Here is a 22,793-nt window from a genome sequence, read left to right as displayed (position 1 = left end):
TTAAAATAAGTTATTTATATAAACAGTCTCTAAATGTTAAGTATAATCAAATATTGATATTTATATATCTGAAACATTATCCTGGAACAAATTATAGAATGTAACCATATCGTAACAGGTAACGATACACTAACAGGTCTCCAACATAAACTTCAAAAATTACTAAACTTTTTATTATTACAGCTATATGGTGACAAGAACACAAAACAGTTTAAATTTTTTTGTTTTGATGAAAAGCTTTGAAACAATTTTTCTCCTCAGTGAGACAGAGCCGTGCATCACATTTTACACGACTCGATCTCTTGACGCAATACCTACACCTTCCTTTTGTGGTATGTATTGGCCAATGTGCATAAGAATCAAATCTTGCTAAATCATTTGGCCGTTCAACTACTGGACATCTTATTTTTAGAAAACCTCCCTGGCACAAACTTGGTCTTCCTCTTCTGAAACCAGCTTGACATAATGCTTTTGTAATGTCCAATCTAAATTTCTTCAGAGGCATGAACTTTATGTTCAAACCTTTACAGTCTAGTCTGTACAGTGACCAAGCATGCGTCACACATATGTCAACAATATAGGCAAAAATTGCAAAGTACCATTTTTTAGCTTTGTGTGGAGATTTGTAAAACCCCATTAATGCATTAGCCGTATCTACGCCTCCCATATGTTTATTGTACTGTTTTACAATGAAAGGGCATGTAACATATATTTTGGTTTTTGAAATTTTACTGTTCCTTTTTACTGCACCTAATGGTGCTATTCCGTGCAATATGCTTCTTGACAATACAATTACTTTATCCATTTACTTACCCATTTTTTCTTTTAAATATATAAAAAGTGGTAAGACTGCAAAATAATTGTCGAAAAAAAAAACTGTTAACTTACTAGGAATGTGTATTGATTTTGATAAAGATATAACAATAGCTGCACCCACACCTAGTTATATCTCATCCTTCCCTAGTTCGTTAGGTGTGCCATTTAATTCTTCTAAGATGCTTGAACCTTGGTATGAAATAAAATCCATAATATAACCAGACGCCCCTGATAGAATAAAAAATTTGTAACTCCATTTGTGCGGCTTACTTTTGATATACTAACGTAAATTTCCATCTCGTGTTCCTTTGTACGCTACCACAGTTTTATCAATGGAGTATTCATTTTCAGTTTGAAACTTTTTAATATTTTCTCTAACTTTTTCTAAAAGCGGACATATTTTGAAAAACCTATCTGTTGTAGTTTGTGTTATATGTTCATTATTATTACAATGAATGAATCTTTTTAGAAGTTTAAAACATTTAATCAGCATCAGGCTTGCAACTTGTTCCAGACGTGTTCCTTCTTTTTCTTCTAGTTCCATGACCGTTATCGATCGTTGGATATCATGTTGGCTACCATATTCGCTATCGTGATTTTATTGACAGCAGCTCTCCTTAGATTGTTCAGCCATGATGTTCTTCTTCTACCAGGACCACGATTACCTTAAATCTTTCCCTGAATGATCAGATGTAAAAGATTATATTTTTCAGGGTGTCTCATAATGTGACCGCGTTTCTTTATTATATTGACCAGTTGTGTTGTTTTGTTCAGCCGTCTAAGGACCTCCTCATTTCTAACTCTGTCGACCCAGCTTATTTTCAGTAGTCGTCTGTATACCCACATCTCAAAGGCTGTCAAGCGTCTAAGGATAGCCTCAGTTAAAGTCCACGCTTCCACTCCATACAGCAGGACAGGAAAGATGTAGCAAGCTGTCATTCGAACTCTAAGGTCAATGCTAAGATCGTGACTGCAAAGTACGTTTCTCATTTTTACAAAGGCAGCTCGGGCTTGTTCTATTCGGTTTTTAATTTCTGCGGTTGAATCCCAGCTTTCATTGATATTATTGCCGAGGTACACGAGTTTCTCTTCTCTGTCCAGTGTGGCATCTCCGACTTTTATACCGTCATCCTATAATTTTGTTTGCTAACTATCATATATTTAGTTTTATTAACATTGAGTTTTAATCCATAATGATCACAAGTCTGTTTCATTTTGTTCATTAGATTTTGAAGGTCTTTGCAATTAGCAAGCACTAAGGTATCGTCAGCATATCTAATATTGTTGACGGTTACTCCATTCATTATAATACCTTCGGTTGTCTCTATTAAGGCTTCCTTAAATATTTCTTCCGAATATAAGTTAAAAAGTAAAGGCGACAATATACAGCCTTGTCTCACTCCTCTTTTTATATTTATTTCATCCGACAGTTCTTGTTCAACCTTTATTCTTGCCACTTGATGCCAGTATAGATTTGTAATTATTCGTAGATCTTTATCGTCCAATCCAGCTGTTTCCAATATTTATAGCATTTTGTTATGTTGGACTTTGTCAAAAGCCTTTTCAAAATCGATTGCACAAATGTACACATTTTGATTTATATCTCTGCATCTTTGTACTAACACCTGTATACTAAACAAGGCTTCTCTTGTACCCAAGCCACTCCTAAACCCAAATTGAGTATTGCTAATTCTGTCCTCTAACAGCGTGTAAATTCTGCTGTGTATTACTCGCAGGAAGATCTTCAAAATGTGACTCATCAGACTTATTGTCCGATAATCACCGCATGTCTTTGGACGATGTTTCTTAGGTATTGTGACAAATGTCGACTTTAGTAAATCAGTTGGTAATATCCCAGTGTCATAAATTCTGTTAAAGAGATTACACAGAGCTTTAATTCCATTTTCTCCCAAAAACTTTAGTATTTCAGCACTTACTTCATCGGGGCCAAGTGCTTTTCCATTTTTTTGCCGTTTGTATTGAACGTGTAACCTCACTTTCTGTTATAGATGGACCTGATATAGCAATCGGTGTATAGTGATCTATTCTCTCATCTTCAAATAATTCAGAAATGTAGTTTTCCCATTCTTTTAACTGTTCATTGATGTATAATATTCTGTGTCCGTTTCTGTCTTCTTAACTTTGGGATACTTGTTTCCGTTTGTTTCCAGCGACCTCTTTTAATTTCTTGTGCAGATGAAATGTATCGTGTTTCTTTCCATATTGTTCAATTTCATTACATTCTTTACTATCAAATTGTGTTTTCGCGTGTCTTATCTTCTGCCTGATTATTGCGTGTATCCTCTTGTATTCGTTTTTATCTTTATTTCTGACTTCTCGTCTTCGATCCATAAGTCTCAGTATTTCTTCTGTCATCCACCCGTGTTCCACTGGTGCAATAACCTTCATAGGAAGGAAGATCTATTATACCCAACATCAACAAAATTTACAAAAAATCTTTCATCTCATTAGGATCAGTACCAATGCTTGTGCCTTTTTTTGAGGGCTACACAAATTTGTTTGCTCAATTATGTAATCTAAAATATCTAGTGAGAACAGTTTGGTAAAATACTCCAATGGAGGGAGTAGTTCCTTATTTATTTTAGGAGTGTCTTTGTAGAGTGTATTTTGAATGTTATTCCTGACTTTTTAATTTTTCCAGGAGGTTGATCAACAGCTTCAGGGTCGTTTATTATATTTTCTAAAATTAAAATTAAAATAAGAGTTAGTAGAAAGTTTTATGTATATTTTACCTGTAGTTTGTGTCCTTATTTGATGAACATGCTTCGCTGGCAATAAATTCTCAGAAGAATCGGAGTTCTTAGAATCACTTGGTATTATATCTGAATTATCATCTAAAATTATTCAAATAGTATTATTTCAAATAGAAATAAAATAAAGTTTGTAAGTTATTACCAATAAATGTTTTAACTCGACAATTTTTTTTTCGAAGGTTTTCAGCAACTCTATTTTTTTCATCCTGCGTATCGGAGCTATCAGAAACTTGACGAGGGGATGGTATTTTACCCTTCAATTTTCCGTAGAAACCACATGAAGGAATCTTATTGAATTCATCAATAATAGAAAAACGCTAAAATCGACAAACTCTTATTGATAATTGTTACCATATGAAATCATGAATGTGTTGCTTGTGTGAGTCCATTTCAAATAGGTAAAAGAGGTAAGGTGTCAAACGTTGTGGGTGGTCACGGATTAGGAACTAGAAACGAGAGAGGGGAACGTCTCATACGCTTCTGTCAGGAACAAAAACTATTGATAACTAATACTTTTTTTAAACTGCCCCCTCGCAGACTTTACACCTGGAAGTCGCCAGCAGACTCGAAAGAAATAAATGTAAGAAACCAGATCGACTTCATTGCCATACCAGAAAGATTCAGAAACTCAATCACATCAGTGAAAACCTATCCCGGGGCTGACGCTCAATCGGATCACAACCCAGTGGTGGGTAAACTGGGAATCAAACTAAAACGTATAGAAGCCTAAACAAAACCAAGATAAACATTAGGAAATTAAAGGATCCCAACATTAAACAACAAGTACAGGAATCCTTAAGAAGAAACATTGGAAACTTGAGTGAACCGGCACAAGACGCAGTTGCTAAATGGGAAGAAATAAAAAGAGCTGTTGAAATGACAAACAAGACACTTGTGTGACAGGAGCGCGTAAAGAAGAAAGAATGGATGACGGATGAAATCCTTGATATGATGGAAGAAAGAAGACAACACAAATGCAAAAATCAAGTGAAGTATCAAGAAACAAGTCACAATATAAAAACAAAGATAAAGGAAGCGAAGGAACGCTGGCTGAAGGAGAAATGCGATGAAATCGAAGAGTGCGACAGAAGATATGACTACCACAACATGCACAAAAAGATCAAAGAATTAACAACTAAAACGAAAACCAATAATCCCCACCCGACACTAATAGACGCAGACGGTAACCTTATATCAGACGACTTGAAGCTCATTGACACATGGAAAGATTACGTAGAACGACTTTTTAACGATAAACGCAGAGCGACAGTGGACCAAGATGACGACATGACTGGACCCGAAATACTAAGGTCTGAAGTGGAAAAAGCCATTTCATCGTTAAAAAACGACAAAACACCAGGTCCCGACAACATACAGAGCGAGATCATAAAACTCCTATGCGAAACGGATGACCACTTCCTCGATTTTCTGACAGGCCTTTTTAACACCTTTTACGACAAAGGGGAGATTCCGGAGGAATGGCTTCGATCGACCTTTGTAGCCATACCTAAAACACCAAGTGCAAAACACTGTGATCAACACCGCTTAATAAGCTTGATAAATCACATTACCAAAGTTTTCACCAAAATCATACACAATAGAATATATAACAAATGCGAAGCAAATATATCGGAGTCACAGTTCGGATTCCGAAGCGCATTGGGCACAAGAGAGGCGATCTTCAGTCTGCAAGTTTTAATTCAAAGATGCAGAGACATGCACAAGGACGTCCACTTGTGCTTCATCGACTTCTCCAAGGCATTTGACAAGGTCAAACATGATAAACTCATGGAAATGCTCAGGAAGATGCATATTGATGGCAAGGATCTGCGCATAATAACCAGTCTCTATTGGAACCAAAGTGCTGAGATAAAGATGGGCAACTTACACAGTGGGAAGATAGATATTAAAAAGGGTGTACGACAGGGATGCGTCCTCTCGCCGCTCCTGTTCAAAATATACTCTGAACAAATCTTCAGAGAAGCACTGGGAGAAGTTTCGGAGGGTATCAAAGTAAACGGAGAGGTAATCAATAATATTAGATATGCTGACGACACAGTTATTATCGCAAATGACTGCAACGAGCTTCAAAGACTCATGCAAAGCATACACACAGCAAGTCAAGAATATGGTTTAGAACTCAATACAACCAAAACTAAATGCATGCTCATCAGCAGAACACAACAACCTCCGATGCAATTGACATTAAACAACCGAAAAATAGAACAAGTGGAGACATATACATACCTTGGAACCACAGTCAACACAAAATGGGACCAGTCAACAGAAATAAGATCACGAATTGAAAAAGCGCGAAACGCGTTCAACAATATGAAAAAGTGGTTCACAAGCAAAATCTCAATGGAACTAAAATTAAGACTGGTCAAGTGTTATGTCTTCCCGGTCTTGTTCTATGGAGCAGAGGCATGGACCACAACGGAAGCCACCCTGAAGAAACTAGAATCCTTTGAGCTGTGGATATATCGCCGTATTCTTCGGATATCCTGGACAGACCACATCACTAACGTGGAAGTAATGCAGAGAGTAGACAAAAGCAAAGAAATAATCTTCACCGTAAAGAAACGGAAGCTTGAGTACTTCGGACATGTCATGAGGCATACTAAGTACCGGCTGCTACAGTTAATAGTCCAAGGAAGAATCGACAGTAGGAGGGGACCGGGAAGAAGACGACACTCATGGATGCATAACCTGCGACAATGGTTCGGACTAACATCGACCGAACTGTTCAGAGGTGCCGTAAACAAAGTCAAAATAGCCTTGTTAATAGCCAAGGTCCGAAACGGATAGGGCAAAGGAAGAAGAAAAGAAATAAAATTAGACTTACAATCAATTTAATTTTACTACCAAAACGACCGGTTTCGCTTTCTAAACTTTGCAAAGCATCTTCAGGTCAAACGGTACAAAGTAAATTAAATGGTGAAATTATAAAAAGCCCATATAAGGGTGCTGTCTTATAAAGGTATAGATCAAAAAAGGTTATACTAATTATGTCAATATTACATGTCTGTGTTTCTTAATATGCATAAAATTGAATTAGCCGACAAAGTGGAAACCTACAAATTGATAAGAGATCATCTATTGAATTGTAATAAATTGGAAATAAACAAAATATTACTTACATGCCTGTACAAGAATTTTTAGATAATGATTCGTGATCATCATCATCATCTTTGACTCAACAATCCTCTGTGGATCTTGGCCTGCTCTAAGATTCGTCGCCATTCTGTTCGGTTTCTGGCAACATGTTGCCATCTTCTGATTTTTAATATCCGTAAGTCGGTTTCAACTCCATCTAACCACCTAATTCGCGGTCGGCCTTTGCTTCTTCTTCCTACAGGTGTTCCTGTGGTTAGATTTTTAGCAATCGTATTTTCTGGCATTCGTATTATGCGTCCAGCCCATCTAAGTCGCTGTGTTTTAATGAACGTTATGGCATCTGACTCATCAAAGAGCTGACACAATTCAAAAATTATATCTTCTGCGCCACTGCCCTTGGTCGTTTATAGCTCCAAATATGTTGCGGAGTATTTTACGCTCAAATATTTCCAAAAGTTTTTCATCTTTCTGCGTTAGAGTCCATGTTTCTGCCCCATATGTGAGGACCGGCCTCGGCAATGTTTTGTATATAATAATTTTAGTTCTTCTTTGAATGTTTCTTGAATGGAAATGCTTTTGGAGTCCATAGTATGCCCTATTTGTAAGATTTATTCGTCTTTTGATTTCTTCGCTTGTTTTATTGGTAGCAGTCAATAGCGACCCAAGATATGTGAAGTTGTCAACACGTCCAAAGGTATGACTTCCAAAGACTGTTTCTCGTTCCTCATTTGCTATCGGATCCTTTGTAACCAACATGTACTTGGTTTTGTCTTCGTTGATGACTAGACCGACCTGTTTCGCCGCTGTTTCCAATTCTAGGAGATATTGCTCAACATCTGATGATTCGTGATACGTAGTTAAAACTATCCTGTATTGCGATAATGAGTGATCTTCGGTTAATGTTGTAACTGTCTGACAATTAACGGGGAAGTTTCTTGAGGGGAGAGATGTTAACAAATGTAATAGGAGTAAGGTATATGTGATTGTTTGTTAAATGAAAGTGATGAAGTGGCATACCCACAAAATAATACAACCAAAATCATTCATTGTCATATAACTGTCCTTTTACTGTAAAAAAAAATTCAATAAATTAACTATTAACTTAACTTAACTATTAACTTTTTCTATTTCTAAAATAAATCTCTTGAATAAATATAAATAACTTTAATCATTTAAATAGTATAAAACATCACATTCATTTAACAAACAATCACATATACCTTACTTCTATCGTTAATTGTCAGACATTTACAACAGTTACAACATTAACCGAAGATCACCCATTATCAGCAATACAGGATAGTTTGAACTATGTATCACGAATCATTATCTAAAAATTCTTGTACATGCATGTAAGTAGTATTTTGTTTATATCTAATTTATTAAAATTCAATAGATTATCTCTTACCAATTTGTGGATTTTCACTTTGTCTGCTAAATTAATTTTATGCATATAAATAAACACAGACATGTAATATTGGCATAATTACTATAACCTTTTTTGATCTATATCTTTATAAGACAGCACCCTAATATGGGCTTTTTATAATTCAGCATTTAATTTACTTTGTACCGTTCGACCTGAAGATGCTTTGCAAAGTTTAGAAAGTTTAGAGTAGTTTATTGTAAGTCTAATTTTATTTCTTTTACCTATTAGTTACCATATGGTTACCAATATTTTTGGATAAAGTTATGTTAACAATTATTACGTTATATAATAATATCATGTAACACAAATCATCAAATATAGGTTCAAGAAACCATGGTTGAATTCGTTTTGCACTGAAATATATTTTTACTTACCAAAAAAAGTCTTTTTTATATAAATATACAAAAAAAATATTTTATATATCATTATAGTAGGCACGTACACAGCTAACCTAACAACTGACGGAAGAACACGCGAAATCTACAAACATGTGAAAAATGGCTGGCAACATTAACCATTGGTTGATGTTCTCCCACCGCAAATGACCGATACCATATGCCTACATTGAACAGCAAAACTTGTAAAGCATAGTTTGAGTAAAATATACTTTTGAATTCTACGTAACCGTATTATCCAGTTAATGTTATTGAAATATTTTTGAATGTGCCCCTATAAAGAGTTAATAACTTTTTTTCTCCATATATATTTTATAGTAATTTATCATTTTATCGCCTGAATTTTGTTTTCCTACGTAGCCATTTGGTGTAAATCTGCCAATAACTACTTATTTGTTGCTAATGCAGATCTCAAATCTTGCTTGTTTAACGTAACACAACGAAAACCATTGTCTAGCCTGGTATGAATAATTATGCGATGTGGAAACACTTTTTAATTGTTATAATTGCTAATTCAATAGGTAACATCCGGAACGAACAAGCTTTTTAAGAAAAATTATAGTAACGGTATGTTTTTGGTCTAGTTGTTGCTTAATGTGTCACGCTCGTCTTCCTCTACAAATAATTATATGCTTTTATATAGATTTTTTTATTGTTAGTAGTTTGTCTCAAATACTGTTAGTTTTCAGTAAATTAATCAAAATGTACAAATACGATAAACACAAATGTCATATTTTTTCTATAGGTCATGTACAGTAATTAAGTAAATATAATAGTAGGTCTCTTAAGATTTACGTTTAACATTGAATATTATATTTCTCTGTCGCTGATATTGTACTTATGTACGAGGGCAACGAGAGTCTTTAAACTTTTATTTAAATCAATCATAATCAATCACTATTATAGACACAATCGTATTTAAAAATTAAAAAATGGAAAAAGGAAAGTATTTTGGAAATGTGTGAACAATTTAATTCCTTGCTGTGCGCTTTCGGCTTACAAAGTCATCTTCAGAGCTAGGTCATAATAGAACATTGATATAAATAACTAATTTTGAGTTTACAATCTTTCACTTACGACTACAAAGAGAGAACTTTTACATATTGACATCTGGTTAATTCATTAATATCTTAAGCACCAAAGCAACATTAAACATTAATAACCTTAAGCAACATTTTACACCAAATTTTGCTGTATGTAAGACATCCAAGAACATACCAACAAAGTTTAAAACAGATTTGGAAAGAAAGTTCCTTAGAAAAGAAATTTGTCTTCATTATGCCAAGATCAACAATATCAACATTCAACTTTAAATATTATATAATAAGGTTGCAGGGGTAACCTCTTCTTTTTCAGCATTTCAACAAATTCTTCAAGAACATTAAGATGATTTAGCATTGAGTATACATCCTAAATATGAACAACTTAACCAAAAATTAAACAAACTAAAATCAGATCGATCAGGTAATAATCAACAATATCCTTTTATTAAAAATAATAATAACAGCATTAATCAGGCGAGTCAACAATCTTCTTTTCATCATATATTTCATGAAATGATCAAAAAGTTATCTAATTGCAATTTGACAAAAGAAAAACTTGATTTTTTGACTAAGGATCTCATATTTTGTATAAAAATTAAACCTGATTTAAATAACATTGCGTTACTGTATGTAGAAATTGACAGTGTCATAGATAGTTTAAATATCACAAACACTTTAAAAACTAACATAAAAATGTCATGTCTTTTTTCACTAAACCAGTCTACTAAAAATAAAGTTAGGTCAAATTTTCATTCACAATTTAAAATTGTTAAATCCGTTTCTAATAAAATTTAAACTCATAAACTTATAATAACAAAAGCTGACAAAGGAAATTGCGTTCTGATCATGTACAATACAGATTATGTTAACATAGAATCTTTCTATCTAACAGCTCATTTATTCCTCTTAACAAAAAGCCAATGAACAAATTATTCTTCTTCTTCTTGATGTGCCTATCCGTGACGAATGTTGGCGATCATCATGGCAATCTTTATCTTATCTGCAGCAGCGCGGAAAAGCTGCACAGATGTTGTATTGAACCATATTCTGAAGTTCTTTAACCAAGATGTTCTTCTTCTTCCTGGATCTCGTTTTCCAAATATTTTTCCTTGCAGGATGGCTTGAAGGAGAGCATATCTGGATTCAGTTCGCATAATATGTCCGAAGAACTGTAACTGTCGGGATTTGATGGTGGTCAGTACCTCTCGGTTCTTATTCATTCTTCTGAGGACCTCCTCATTTGTGACTCGGTCAGTCCACGGGATCTTAAGCATTCTCCGATATAGCCACATCTCAAATGCTTCCAGTTTTCTTCACATATCTTCGTTCAAGGTCCACGATTCAACACCATAAAAAAGGACAGAGAAGACGTAGCATCGCAGCATTCTTACTTTTGTATCAAGAGTGAGGTTGTGAGTCTTGAAGAAGACCCTCATATGATTGAAGGTGGATCTAGCTTTTCCGATCCGTGCTCTAATCTCCTGGTTGTTGGTCCATTCTTTATTTATTATGCTGCCGAGGTAGTTGTAGTGCGTCACAGGGGATTGGTTGACGTAGACTTGACCTTCTGTTATCCTTTTCTTGTTAATTATTATAAGCTTGGTCTTCTTAACGTTTATATTGAGTCCATATTGTTGATTGTAATACGTGATTTTGTTCATAAGAACTTGTAGGTCTTCTAAGTTGTCCGCAAATACTATGGTGTCATCTGCAAATCTGATGTTGTTTAGCCGGTAACCATTTAGTAGAATACTTTTTTCAGTTTCGTGCAAAGCTTCGATAAATATTCTTTTAGATTGCAGATTAGAGGAGACAAAATATAGCCTTGCTTCACTCCACGCATGATTTTCACATAGTCAGTGTGTTCAACTCTGAGATATGCTGTCTGATTCCGGTAGATACTTCTAATTATTTTCAGATCTTGGTTGTTAATTCCTGTTCCTTTTAGTATTTGCATCATCTTGGCGTGCTGTACTCGATCAAACGCTTTCCCATAATCAACCAGACATGCGTATACGTCGCAGTTGACGTCTCTGCGTCTCTGGAATAAGACTTGTACTGAGAACAAAGCCTCTCTAGTACCAACAGCATTTATGAACTGAACTGGTTGGGGGAAATTTGACTTTCACACAGCTTGTAGATTCTCTTATGAATTATCTTTAGGAACAATTTTAGGAGATGACTCATGAGGCTTATAGTACGGCAATCTTCACATTTTTTTGGCTCCTGGTTTTTTTGGAAGTGCAATAGACTCAGATTTTAGCCATTCTATTGGTATATTTCCAGAGTTGTATATGTTGTTAAATATCTTTGCGATTATTGCTATTGATTCGTTGTCGATTAGTTTGAGTAGTTCTGGTTGTATATTATCAGGGCCTGCCGCTTTGCCATCCTTTAACTGTGATATTGCGGAGTAAACTTCCTGCTGTAATATTCTTGGTCCATCATTTACCTCTTCTTAAAAGATCTATTAAAAAATTATCTTTTTAACTGATGAAAGCAATTATTAATAAAAATGTTTATTTTTCCTTTAAAATTTAAACACAAAAGTTGCCTTGATTTCACTAAAATTTCTGGGGGTGGAAACTAGACTTCACTGGAATTTCTCTGGGTAGAACTAGGTACACTTTCTGCCACACGAACAAATTCATCTCCATACTATGAAAAGGTATTCTGAAACGGCTTCTTAGGAACATACAAACATGAGGTTGAAATTGGGCCACTAGATACAAACTCTAAACTGGGCGTCTTAAAAAACAGGAAACTGGAACATGTGGATATCTTTCAGAACCTCACTTAAAACTGTACCTGAACCATTAACTGCCACAATACACTACATATTTTCCATGAAAAGGAAGGAAAAATAAGAAACATTACAAATTTGACGTAAAATTTGGACTAACGCTGAAGACAATCTCTTTTGACAACTCCTCAGCGAAAGTGTCGCAATTATCTTTCCGACAAAACCTTCTCAGCGATCCAAATGGATGTTTATTTGAAACGCAGAATATTAAGCGGCTTTCGATCAAAGAAAATACGTGTCCGTGGTATATAAATAAACTCTAAAAATGTGTTTATATCAACTCGGCTACGCAAAGAGGATTGAAAATACTTTTTGGTATTTTAACACATACGATAGGAAATGAAATACACCAAAAATATTATTTGGTGTTTTAATATCTACGAGGGGATTCCAATATATACCAAAAAATTTACAAATGCTACAAGTTTACAGTTACGTTTCCAACTGTTATTTTTGTTTTTTTTTTAATTTTTTTTGTTTACTCCATATCTTAGCCTGTAATAATATATTCGATTATCTAATATTTATTAATCACTGTACAAGTAAATTTCTAATAGAACCATTCGTATTTTGAGGTTTTGTATCTAGATATATTGCACTTAAATAAGAAGGTTTATCCATTAGCTATTTCAGTTTTAAGGCGCCAGAAACTTGTGTTTTACCCTCTCTTGTTTACTTCATATTACACCTTTATTATATGCTATATATCCAGTGATTACACGACACATTGCATTTAAGGACGTGACAGTAGGATTAGGAAAGTAGATATTCTGTATTAGATCCGGGCTGTAAACCAAAATTAGAGGATGTAAGAATGAACGAAACACTGTGATAAAGTAAAAATAGTAATAGCGATAAGACTTAGCTACTATTAACTTTGTTTTTGTTGAATTAGTATGAATATAAAAATAAAGGGTTAATGATAAAATAATAATCACTACTTTTCTTTTCAGGTCTAGACGTTCATCTGGAGCGGCTGGTTCTAGTTCAGCCCAATCAAAAAATTTAAACCCTGGAGGTATGTAATATATTAATTATTCCAGTTTTTAATTTTGTATACAAATTTTGAGATCAGGCCATGGAGTTGGAATGTCCACATTGTAAAAATTACGGGTACTCTATGCTCCATGCTATCGCATGCTGAAGATCATTACTCTTTTTTAAATGAAATGTCTTTAATCTTTCATATCAACCTCTCTTGGCTAACTCTTGTTTCTTCCGACTTTGAATAGCTATTAGGTTTCCCAGGGCAGATGGGTCACTGTATTTCCTTCTACTACACACTCTAGGAAGGCAACGGGAAAACACCTAGAGATAAATACAACGATCCCGAGTACGGGCGCTCCTTGCATGAAAAAGCATGAATACATTTTCTGATGAAAGAAAAATAAGTACATATAATGTAAGAAGCATGTACGAACCAGAAAAGGCTCACAACACCATAAAAGAAATGAAGCGCCTAAATATAAGTATAGTTGGAAAAAGTAAAATAGATAACCAGGGTCTGATAAAGTAACTATAGCCGATCACATTGTATACTATTCACGAGATGACAGTTCAAAACACAAAAATGGTCTAGCCATAATTGTAAGAAAGGAAACAGATTAAACTGTAAAAAACATCGTCCTATTCTTAGACAGGATACTAATGTTACAAATACAAAGAAAAACAATAAATGTGAACAAGCATATACACCCACACAAGACTACGAAGGCGATGAAATGGAAAAATTCTATTATGATTTAGAAAAAGTATTACCATCTACAAAGATACACAAGATTAATATTGCCTTCGGAGATTTTAATGCAAAGATTGGTGAAGGAGAATAGGAAGATATCATAGGAAAATAGGGTCTGGGAATAAGAAATGAAAGAGGAGATATGTTGGCATCTTTTTTTGCAGAAAAGCAACCAGTAATAACAAACACAATTTTCAAACTTCCAACTTCGTCTTTACACCTAGAGATCACCAGCAGATACACCTGAACGTATGGTTCGTAACCAAATAGACTTCATATTTATAAATAAAAGATACAGAAATTCAGTATTAGTAGTCAAAACGTAATCAAGTGCAGATGTACCAACAGAGCACAATATTCTGGTAGGAAAAATAAGACTGAGATTGAAAAGAGGACTAATAAGCAAACAGTTACTGTTGATAGAGAAAAGATGTCGAATGATACCGTAAAATAAGAAATAACCAGTGTATTAGAACAAAGAATAAAGTTGATCATCAAGGCATCAAGTAAAGATGAAAGTACTGAGGAAAACTGGACGATAATTAACGGTATATTAAAGACCGTTCAAGAAACAAAATGGAAGTGCAATAAAAACAAGAAGAAAACGAGGGTGGATGAAAGAAGAAATACTGAGACTCATTAATCAAAGAAGAGAAATCAGAAATAAAGATAAAAACGAATACACGAGGATCCACGCAATAATCAGGCAGAAGATAAGACATGCGAAAACACCATTTCATAGTAAAGAATGTAATGAAATTAAACAATATGAAAAGAAACGTGATACATTTTATCTGCACAAGAAATTAAAAGAGATCACTGGAATCAAACATAAACAACTATCTCAATTGATCAAAACTATTGAATATGCAAGAGTAGAACACTATATATTGATTGCTATAACAGGTCCATCTATAACAGAAAGTGAGGTTACATGGGCAATACAAACAACAAAAAATGGAAAAACACTTGACCCCAATGAAGTAAGTGCTGAAATACTAAAGTTTTTGGGAGAAAATAAAATTAAAGCACTGTATGGCGTCTTTAACAAAATTTATGACACTGTGATATTACCAACTGATTGGCTTAAATCGACGTTTGTCACAATACCAAAGAAACATAGTGCAAAGACATGCAGTGATTATCGGACAATAAGTCTGATGAGTCACGTTTTGAAGATCTGCCTGCGAGTAATACATAGCAGAATATACAGGATATTATTGGAGAGAATTAGCAGTACTCAATTCGGATTTAGTAGTGGCTTGGGTATGAGGGAAGCCTTGTTCAGTATCCAAGTTCTGATCCAGAGATGCAGAGATATAAATAAAAAATGTATATATCTGTGCAATCCATTTTGAAAAAGCTTTTGACAAAGTGTGACATACCAAAAATGTTAGCAATATTGAAAACACCTGGATTGAACGATAAATATTTACGAATAAGTACAAATCTATACTGGTATCAAGTGGCAAGAATAAAAGGTGAACAATAACTGTCGGATGAAATAAATATAAAAATATGAGTAAGGCAAGGCTGTATACTTGCCAGAATGCAGGGAAAGAGACCAGTTGGAAAGCCAAGAAAGCGCTGGGAAGACACAGTAAGCAGCGACGCACAAGCACTTTTAGGAGTCCGTGTATGGAGAAGAGCAGCCACAGACAGACAAGGGTGGAGGCAAAAAATAAAGGAGGCCAAGGCTCATTTTGGGCTGTAGTGCCATAGAAGAAGAAGAAGAAGGCTGTATACTATCGGCTTTACTCTTTAACTTGTATTCAAAAGAAATATTTAAGAAAGCCCCAATGGAGACAACAGAAGATATTATTGTTAATGGTGTACCCGTAAATTATATTAGATATGCCGACGATACCTTAAAGCTGGCTAATTGGGAAGAAGACCTTCAAAATCTAATGAACAAAATAAAGCAAACGTGTGATCAGTATCGGTTAAAATTCAACGTTAAGAAAACTAATTATATGATAGGTAGCAAACAAAACTATATACAGGATGACGGTATAAAAGTCGGAGATGTTGTAGTGGACAGAGTAGAAAAACTCGTGCATCTCGGCAGTAATATCAATGTCAGCTGCCGAAGAAATTAAAAGCCGTATAGAACAAAACCGAGCCGAGCAAAACGGCATATCTTAGCATTGACCTTCGCGTTCGAATGACACACTGCCACTTTTTCCAGTGCTACTGTATGAAGTGGAAGCATGGACCCTAAGTGAGACGATGCTTAAACTCTTGGGAGCCATTGGGATGTGATTATATAGACGACTACTACGAATAAGCCGGGTCGACAGAGTTAGAAATGAGGAGGTCCTTAGTAGACGCCTGAACCGAACAACACAACTGGTCAATGTAACAAAGAGACGAAATGTAGAATACTTCGATTGCATTAAAAGACACCATGAAAAAAACGAACTTTTACATCTAATCATTCAGAGAAACATCCAAGTTAACGTGGTCATGGTAGAAGAAGAACATCATGGCTGAAAAATCTAGGACAATGGTACGGAAAATCGACTCCAGCACTATTTAGAGCTGCTGACAAAAAAGTCACGATAGCGAATATGGTAGCCGACATTATATCCGACGATCGATAACGGTCATGGAACTATAAGAAGATACAAATTTTAATACATACTATTTTTATAGTTCCAAGACGAATCATTTACAATCATAAATATCATACACAGCCAAAAATTAAGACTGATACTGGCAAATGGATCAATGATTTCTGGTATGAACATAAATATATTTTTTGATCATTTGTTAGACACTTCGACACATTTCCTAGATACGCTGCTACATCACTCAATAATTCACTAATTAGTGAATGCTCTTTTCATCTAAATTTGGTTATTAAAAAAAACATAAAAGAATATCGTTTAGTTATTACTATGTATACACTATGTCACTTCTTCATATCAAACATTTGCTAGAAAGGATTTGGCTACAATATTTTGGAATACATGTTAAATAACGTCAAATTAACATGATTTACATTAACTTAATTTTTACATTTTTAAATGGATAAATAAAAAGTGTTTCAAATATATTGCAAAAACGCTGAAATAAGTATTTTGTTTCATAGCTACAAAATACAAGGATATCTCAAAGACTAACACATGTTTTGTTTTTAATGTTATGCATTTATTGATAAATAAGGGAGGGACTCCAATTTGGGCGTAGTTTTTTAGATCAGTCTCTTTTCTGTTTATTGTTTCATCGTTGATCGACAAACATGAACAACAGACAAATGTTTTTGAATTTATCGTTGGTCCTTCGAGCAAAATAGCAGCAGTAGGGCGTTAAAACATATTAGAGCTTCAAAGAAGACTGCCCATATTAGCGACCTGAAGAGATGTAGCCCAGTTCCATACAAAACCAAAAACCACTGTCGAAGTGTGAAAATACAACCAAAGGCAGTTGAAATAGATTCCTCGCTACAATGTCAGGTAGGTCAATTTTGCGGAATTGGAAGGTTAAAAGTTTAAATTAAAATGCAAAATGTATATTTAGAACAAGAGAAATTAGGAAATACAAGTAATCGATTGTTGGTAAATATTTTTAAAAATTAAAAAAAAAAAGAATAAATCATGAGTAGAAGAACTAATGAATATCTGCGTACTTACTTGTAATCAAGGATGCAACAGCTTCTAAGAAGACGTTGTTGATAATTTTGCACGAGAATATAACAGATACAAAAAATAGATGCACTATTAATAAAAGTAACACTAGATATTAAAATACAGTACCTAAAGACAAGCATACGAGGAGAGAAACAGGCAAAATATTTTAAGATTTACACACAATGAATTATAATGCGGCCTTGAAAATGTTGAAAGAAGGGTATGAAAACCCAATGATCAATTTTTTATACTTTGTGATTAGGTCTAATGTAAGTATCCTGGGTCAACTCGTAGCAAGGATGAGTTTGTTTAAGTAGGACAAAAAAACCAGAAGATTGTATGAAACGTCATTTTAAGATGGCTGAGACATATCTGACGTATAACAACTCAGGACGAAGAAGGTTCCAAGCACTATATTGGAAGTTGAAAAAGGGAAGACTACAGACAAGGTATATCCAGCCAACAAGAAGATAACCTGCGTAGTTTGTCATGAAGATCTTTCTTCTTCTTCGCGTGCCATATCAGAATTATCCGACGTTGGCGATCACCATTGCGAAGGCTTCTCGATCTTCTGCAATATGGAATAATTGTCCTGTATTTGATATCTGTGTCCATTCACGAATGTTTTTTAACCAAGAAACTTGTTTTCTTCCTACACCTCTACGGCCCTCTATTTTGCCTTTAAGGATCAGTTGTAATATTTTATATCGACTTCCTCTTACTATATGTCCCAGATAAGACATTTTTCGATGTTTAACAGTCTTTAGCAGGTTCTCTATCTTTGTTGACGCTCCTGAGTACTTCTTCATTAGTTTTCCTTACTGTCCAAGGTGTCTTCAGAATTTGTCTATGAACCCACATTTCCAATGCTTCAATAATGTTCATGATCACTACTTTTGGATAGCACTTAATCATTCTTTGTGTTAGTTCTAAACTGAGATGAATATTGCAAAGAAATGACTCCATTTTCATTAAAGTAGTTTTAGTCATTGCTATTTTACGTTTTATTTCTATGTCTGGATGTAGTTGGTCCGTTATCACAGTTCTCAAATATGTCATTTTGTGAACTTTCTCAACTTGGACTCTGTTTAATTAAAGCTTTGCATCGGGATGTGAGTCACGACTAAACACTAAAAATTTGGTTTTGTTTGAGTTTATTTTAATGCCCATTTCCTCTCCTACCTCGTGAATACGATTAAGCAGAATTTGGAGACCTCAATATTATCTGACAGAATTACTGTATCGTCTGCATATCTAATCACATTAAGTAGTTCCCCGTTGATTTTTATTCCATGTGGTTGTCTTTCAAGTGCCTTTTTAAATAACTGGTCCGAGTAAACATTGAACAATGCTGGCAAACAACAATGACAACAACAATAACAAAATGCAACCTTGTCTGACTCCTATTTGTATGGAGATTTCATCGGTGTAGTTATCTCCAATTTTTACGATAGCAGTTTGATTCCAGTACAAATTTTTAATGACACGAATATCTTTGTTGTCTATTCCGATATTTTTCAGTATTTGGTCACGGCATTTTTGGAATAAGATGTTAAGCGCAAAAAGTGCCTCCCTGGTTCCCATAGCATTTCTAAAACCAAATTTGGTATCTTCGAGATCTTCGCATTTGCATCTAATTCTGATGTGAAGTATTCTTCGGAAAATTTTAAGAGTGTGGCTCATTAGGCTAATTAATCGATGTTCTGAGCATTTTATCGCATTGTGTTTTTTAGGTATTGCGACAAAGATGGATTTGGGCCAATCTGTGGGAATCACTCCGGTGTTATATATTGAATTACAAAGTCTTACTACTACTTTTATGTTATCATCCTCTATTAGTTTCAGCAACTCAGTTGGTGTATCATCTGGACCACAAGCTTTTCTAATTTTAGTATTATTTATAGCGTGTTCTACCTCGCATTTCATAATTTCTAGGCCGTCAGTACAGTTTTGGTAGAATTCGTCAATATTATTCCTGTCATCTTCAAACAACTCTGATATATACAGCTGCTATTCTTTTCTTATTTCGTGCTCATTTACAATAATTTTGTTATTATTGTCAACGAGTACAGAAGGAACTTGTTTTTTAAATATGTTACTCATTTCTTTTAGTTTTTTGTGCATTAAATAAGTCGTGTTTAGATATTACATCCTCCATTTCGTCGCACCTTTCTCTCATCCATTTTTCTTTGGCTAATTTGATCTCCCTTTTTATTCTTCTCTGCAGGTATCTATATTCTGTTTCATTAGATTTTATTAGTCGACGTTGCGTTGTTCCATTAAGTCATGAAGATCATATGTTGTTCTGATGTATAACGTTTTTAAGTTTATAAGCAGGTCAACAAAATAAATTAAAAAAAAAAACAGTGGTGCAATAGATGTATAATAGACAAAAAGGAAGTACAATGTCTTTTAATCGTATTCTCTTTATTTAATTTATCTATTTTAATCTTATTATATTTTACATCTAGTCCCTCAGGAACTAATGGTGGTTATGATATTTAAATACTAAAAATGCCTTGCAGATTATTTGTTAACATCAATAAAATAAAACGATATTCATAACAATTGTAGACTACGAATAAACCGTAAGTGCAGAAGGCGTATATAAACAAAAATCACACTAATATATACTATAATAATACAACACTGTATATCACGTTAAAGCTTTATCATATCAAAGTTGAAATAGCCATTATGTTACATTCTAATCGATCTTGTGAAATTGACCAATGTGATCGTTCCATAATTAATACAGGTTAGAGAAGAGCCGTTTTTGTAAATCACAACAAACAAACAGTGGCTGTGAGTTAAATGAATTTTTTTTAATGTGGGGATGATTAAATATTCATATAGGGGAATTTTTATGAACATTTTTATTTGCATCTAATACAAATAAGTTTATATTTTATGTATAAAACATTGTATAAATTAATTTTTAAACAATATTACAGTACATTTTCCTTAATATGTTAGTGGTTTGGCTTTACAATTTTTCACCTTGACATCCTGTCTGCTCTTCACGCCTCTTCATGGTTTTTCTCATTGAATATTAGGTCTGTAAGTACTTTGAATGTTGATGTTTTCGATCTTTCTACTATACGTCTTGTACTAAGAGTCAATTTTAGGTAGAGAACTGCTACATAATACCATAATAATGAGACTTGTAAATATTGGCCAATATCACTTCTTAGCTCTGTGGCATATGTTCCAAAAAACAAGAATTGTTGATCCATACCTCTTATAAATGTATTATACACTGGCGGTTAAGAAATAGATGTTTTCCGTTAAGTTCGTGATCCTATCTACTAGCTGTGCGAGAAGTTCTACGAGTATATTATCAAAATTAGATGCTATAGTAACACATTTATTATCGTTTCATTTAAAAAAGTCTTTTTCCATTTACATCAAATCGAAAATCATGATCCGCGAGTTTGTTTACCAAGAGTTGTTGTATGTATCATGTATAGGACACGTCGCTAATTTTCTCTTACGGTTGCCGTTACTCGATATCCACATTTTTATAAACTTGTAAACTAAAATAATCCGCTGGTATCTGCTGCTAAATAAATTATTAAAAAATACGCAGTGGCTTGCTTACTACTCTTGATCCTAAGGTCAAATCTTCGCCATCGTTTTTAGCTATTGTTTTGCCAGTTTAAAAGTATAACAGTATCCGCTACTTCCAAAAAGAACCCAAAATTTGTAGCTGGATCGAATAAGCTTTCTACGTAAAAAATGCTTCAATGAGTTATGCTTGATTTTGTAAAATCAGATCGATTTAATTGTTGTTAAGATATGATAATTTGTTATCTCTGAAAAAAAAGTAAAAGTCTATAACTTTTTAAAAAAAAAAATCGGAGAGAGATAATCGAAGGCGCATATTCATTTTAAAGATTTATATGTTATCATTATAATGTAAAAATACCTAAAAAATAATTTTTACTCCTTATTTATTACATTAAAAATGGGGTTAATTTTTTTTATAAACAATTAGAGCTGTTCATTGAATGGACCAAAATCGATTCATTTTTCACTAAGATATTACAAAGTTTTAGGAGCTTAGCTGACTAAACGTTTCAAATTCAATTTTCTTGAAAAAGACTGTCTCTTCTATTGGTCGTACGTATTTTTTTTAATTGTGAGTCATAAAGGCAGAAATCATAATCCGTCAGTTGGAAACTGCTACGATTTAGGGGGCGCTCCAGCTCGAAATGATTATAAACAAAATTTAACCACATTTTTAGTGTAATAAGTAAACTCAAAAAATATATTTTAGGTTTTGTTTTACATTATTTTGATAAAATGTGTCTAAAAAGTCTTAGATTAGCTCTGTGTGATTTTTTTTCAAAAAGTTATAGCCTTATACTTTTTTTATTTTAGGGTAAACAAATTTTCATATCTTGGCAATAAATGGACCTATGCAGTTTAATAAAATTTCATTTTGTTGAGAATTAAAAGGGCTTTAATTTAATATATCAAGGATCATTATACCCTACTTTAACTTTTGATCGCCAATTATGTAATAAGAATTGATCGAAATGTAAATGCTTACATTAAAGGTTATCTAATGTATAATAAGGTTCTGAAACTGTTTCCTTGTAGTATGTCTTAGTTAAATATTGTATTTTTATAGGAGTAAGCCACAATTGATTGGAATAAAAATTATATAAAAAAATCCACAAGGAAAATAATTCCTGTAGCTGGCTGTATACCACGTATAACAAAAGAGGTTAGTCTTTGTATGTGGGTATATTTTATAAATATATATATATTTTATATAAAATATACCCACATACAAAGACTAACCTCTTTTAAAAATTATATGTTTAGCTAAAAAATTTGACGTTTTGATTTCCACTCCGGAAATCGTTTTCAAAAAAGATTATTAATCACTTTTTTAAAAAGATAGTAAAATGTTCTGTCTCCTTTGAGTTCTGTAACTTTCTTGTGTACATTGTAACTATCGTGTTTTAATTGTAAATTCTCCATTTATTCGCATCTTCCATTTCTTCTTTTTTTTCGTTTCTCTATTCATTTTGTTAT

At 33.7% G+C, this 22,793-nt stretch overlaps 1 protein-coding gene across 9 annotated transcripts in view; it reads left to right on the top strand.

Moving 5' to 3' along the window:
• dnc (phosphodiesterase dunce) overlaps positions 1-22,793 on the top strand; it is a 760,818-nt gene that overhangs the window by 573,852 nt on the left and 164,173 nt on the right. For all 9 annotated transcript variants that reach the window (XM_072526397.1, XM_072526398.1, XM_072526399.1 and 6 more), the window contains one exon: positions 13,331-13,395. In XM_072526397.1, the coding sequence (XP_072382498.1) occupies positions 13,331-13,395 (65 nt within the window). The remainder of the gene's footprint in view (positions 1-13,330; positions 13,396-22,793) is intronic.

This window comes from Diabrotica undecimpunctata, chromosome 3, assembly GCF_040954645.1.
Source record: "Diabrotica undecimpunctata isolate CICGRU chromosome 3, icDiaUnde3, whole genome shotgun sequence".
Taxonomy (NCBI): domain Eukaryota; kingdom Metazoa; phylum Arthropoda; class Insecta; order Coleoptera; family Chrysomelidae; genus Diabrotica; species Diabrotica undecimpunctata.
Note: the sequence above shows the minus strand (reverse complement) of the source record. Positions and strands in the feature narration are given on the sequence as shown.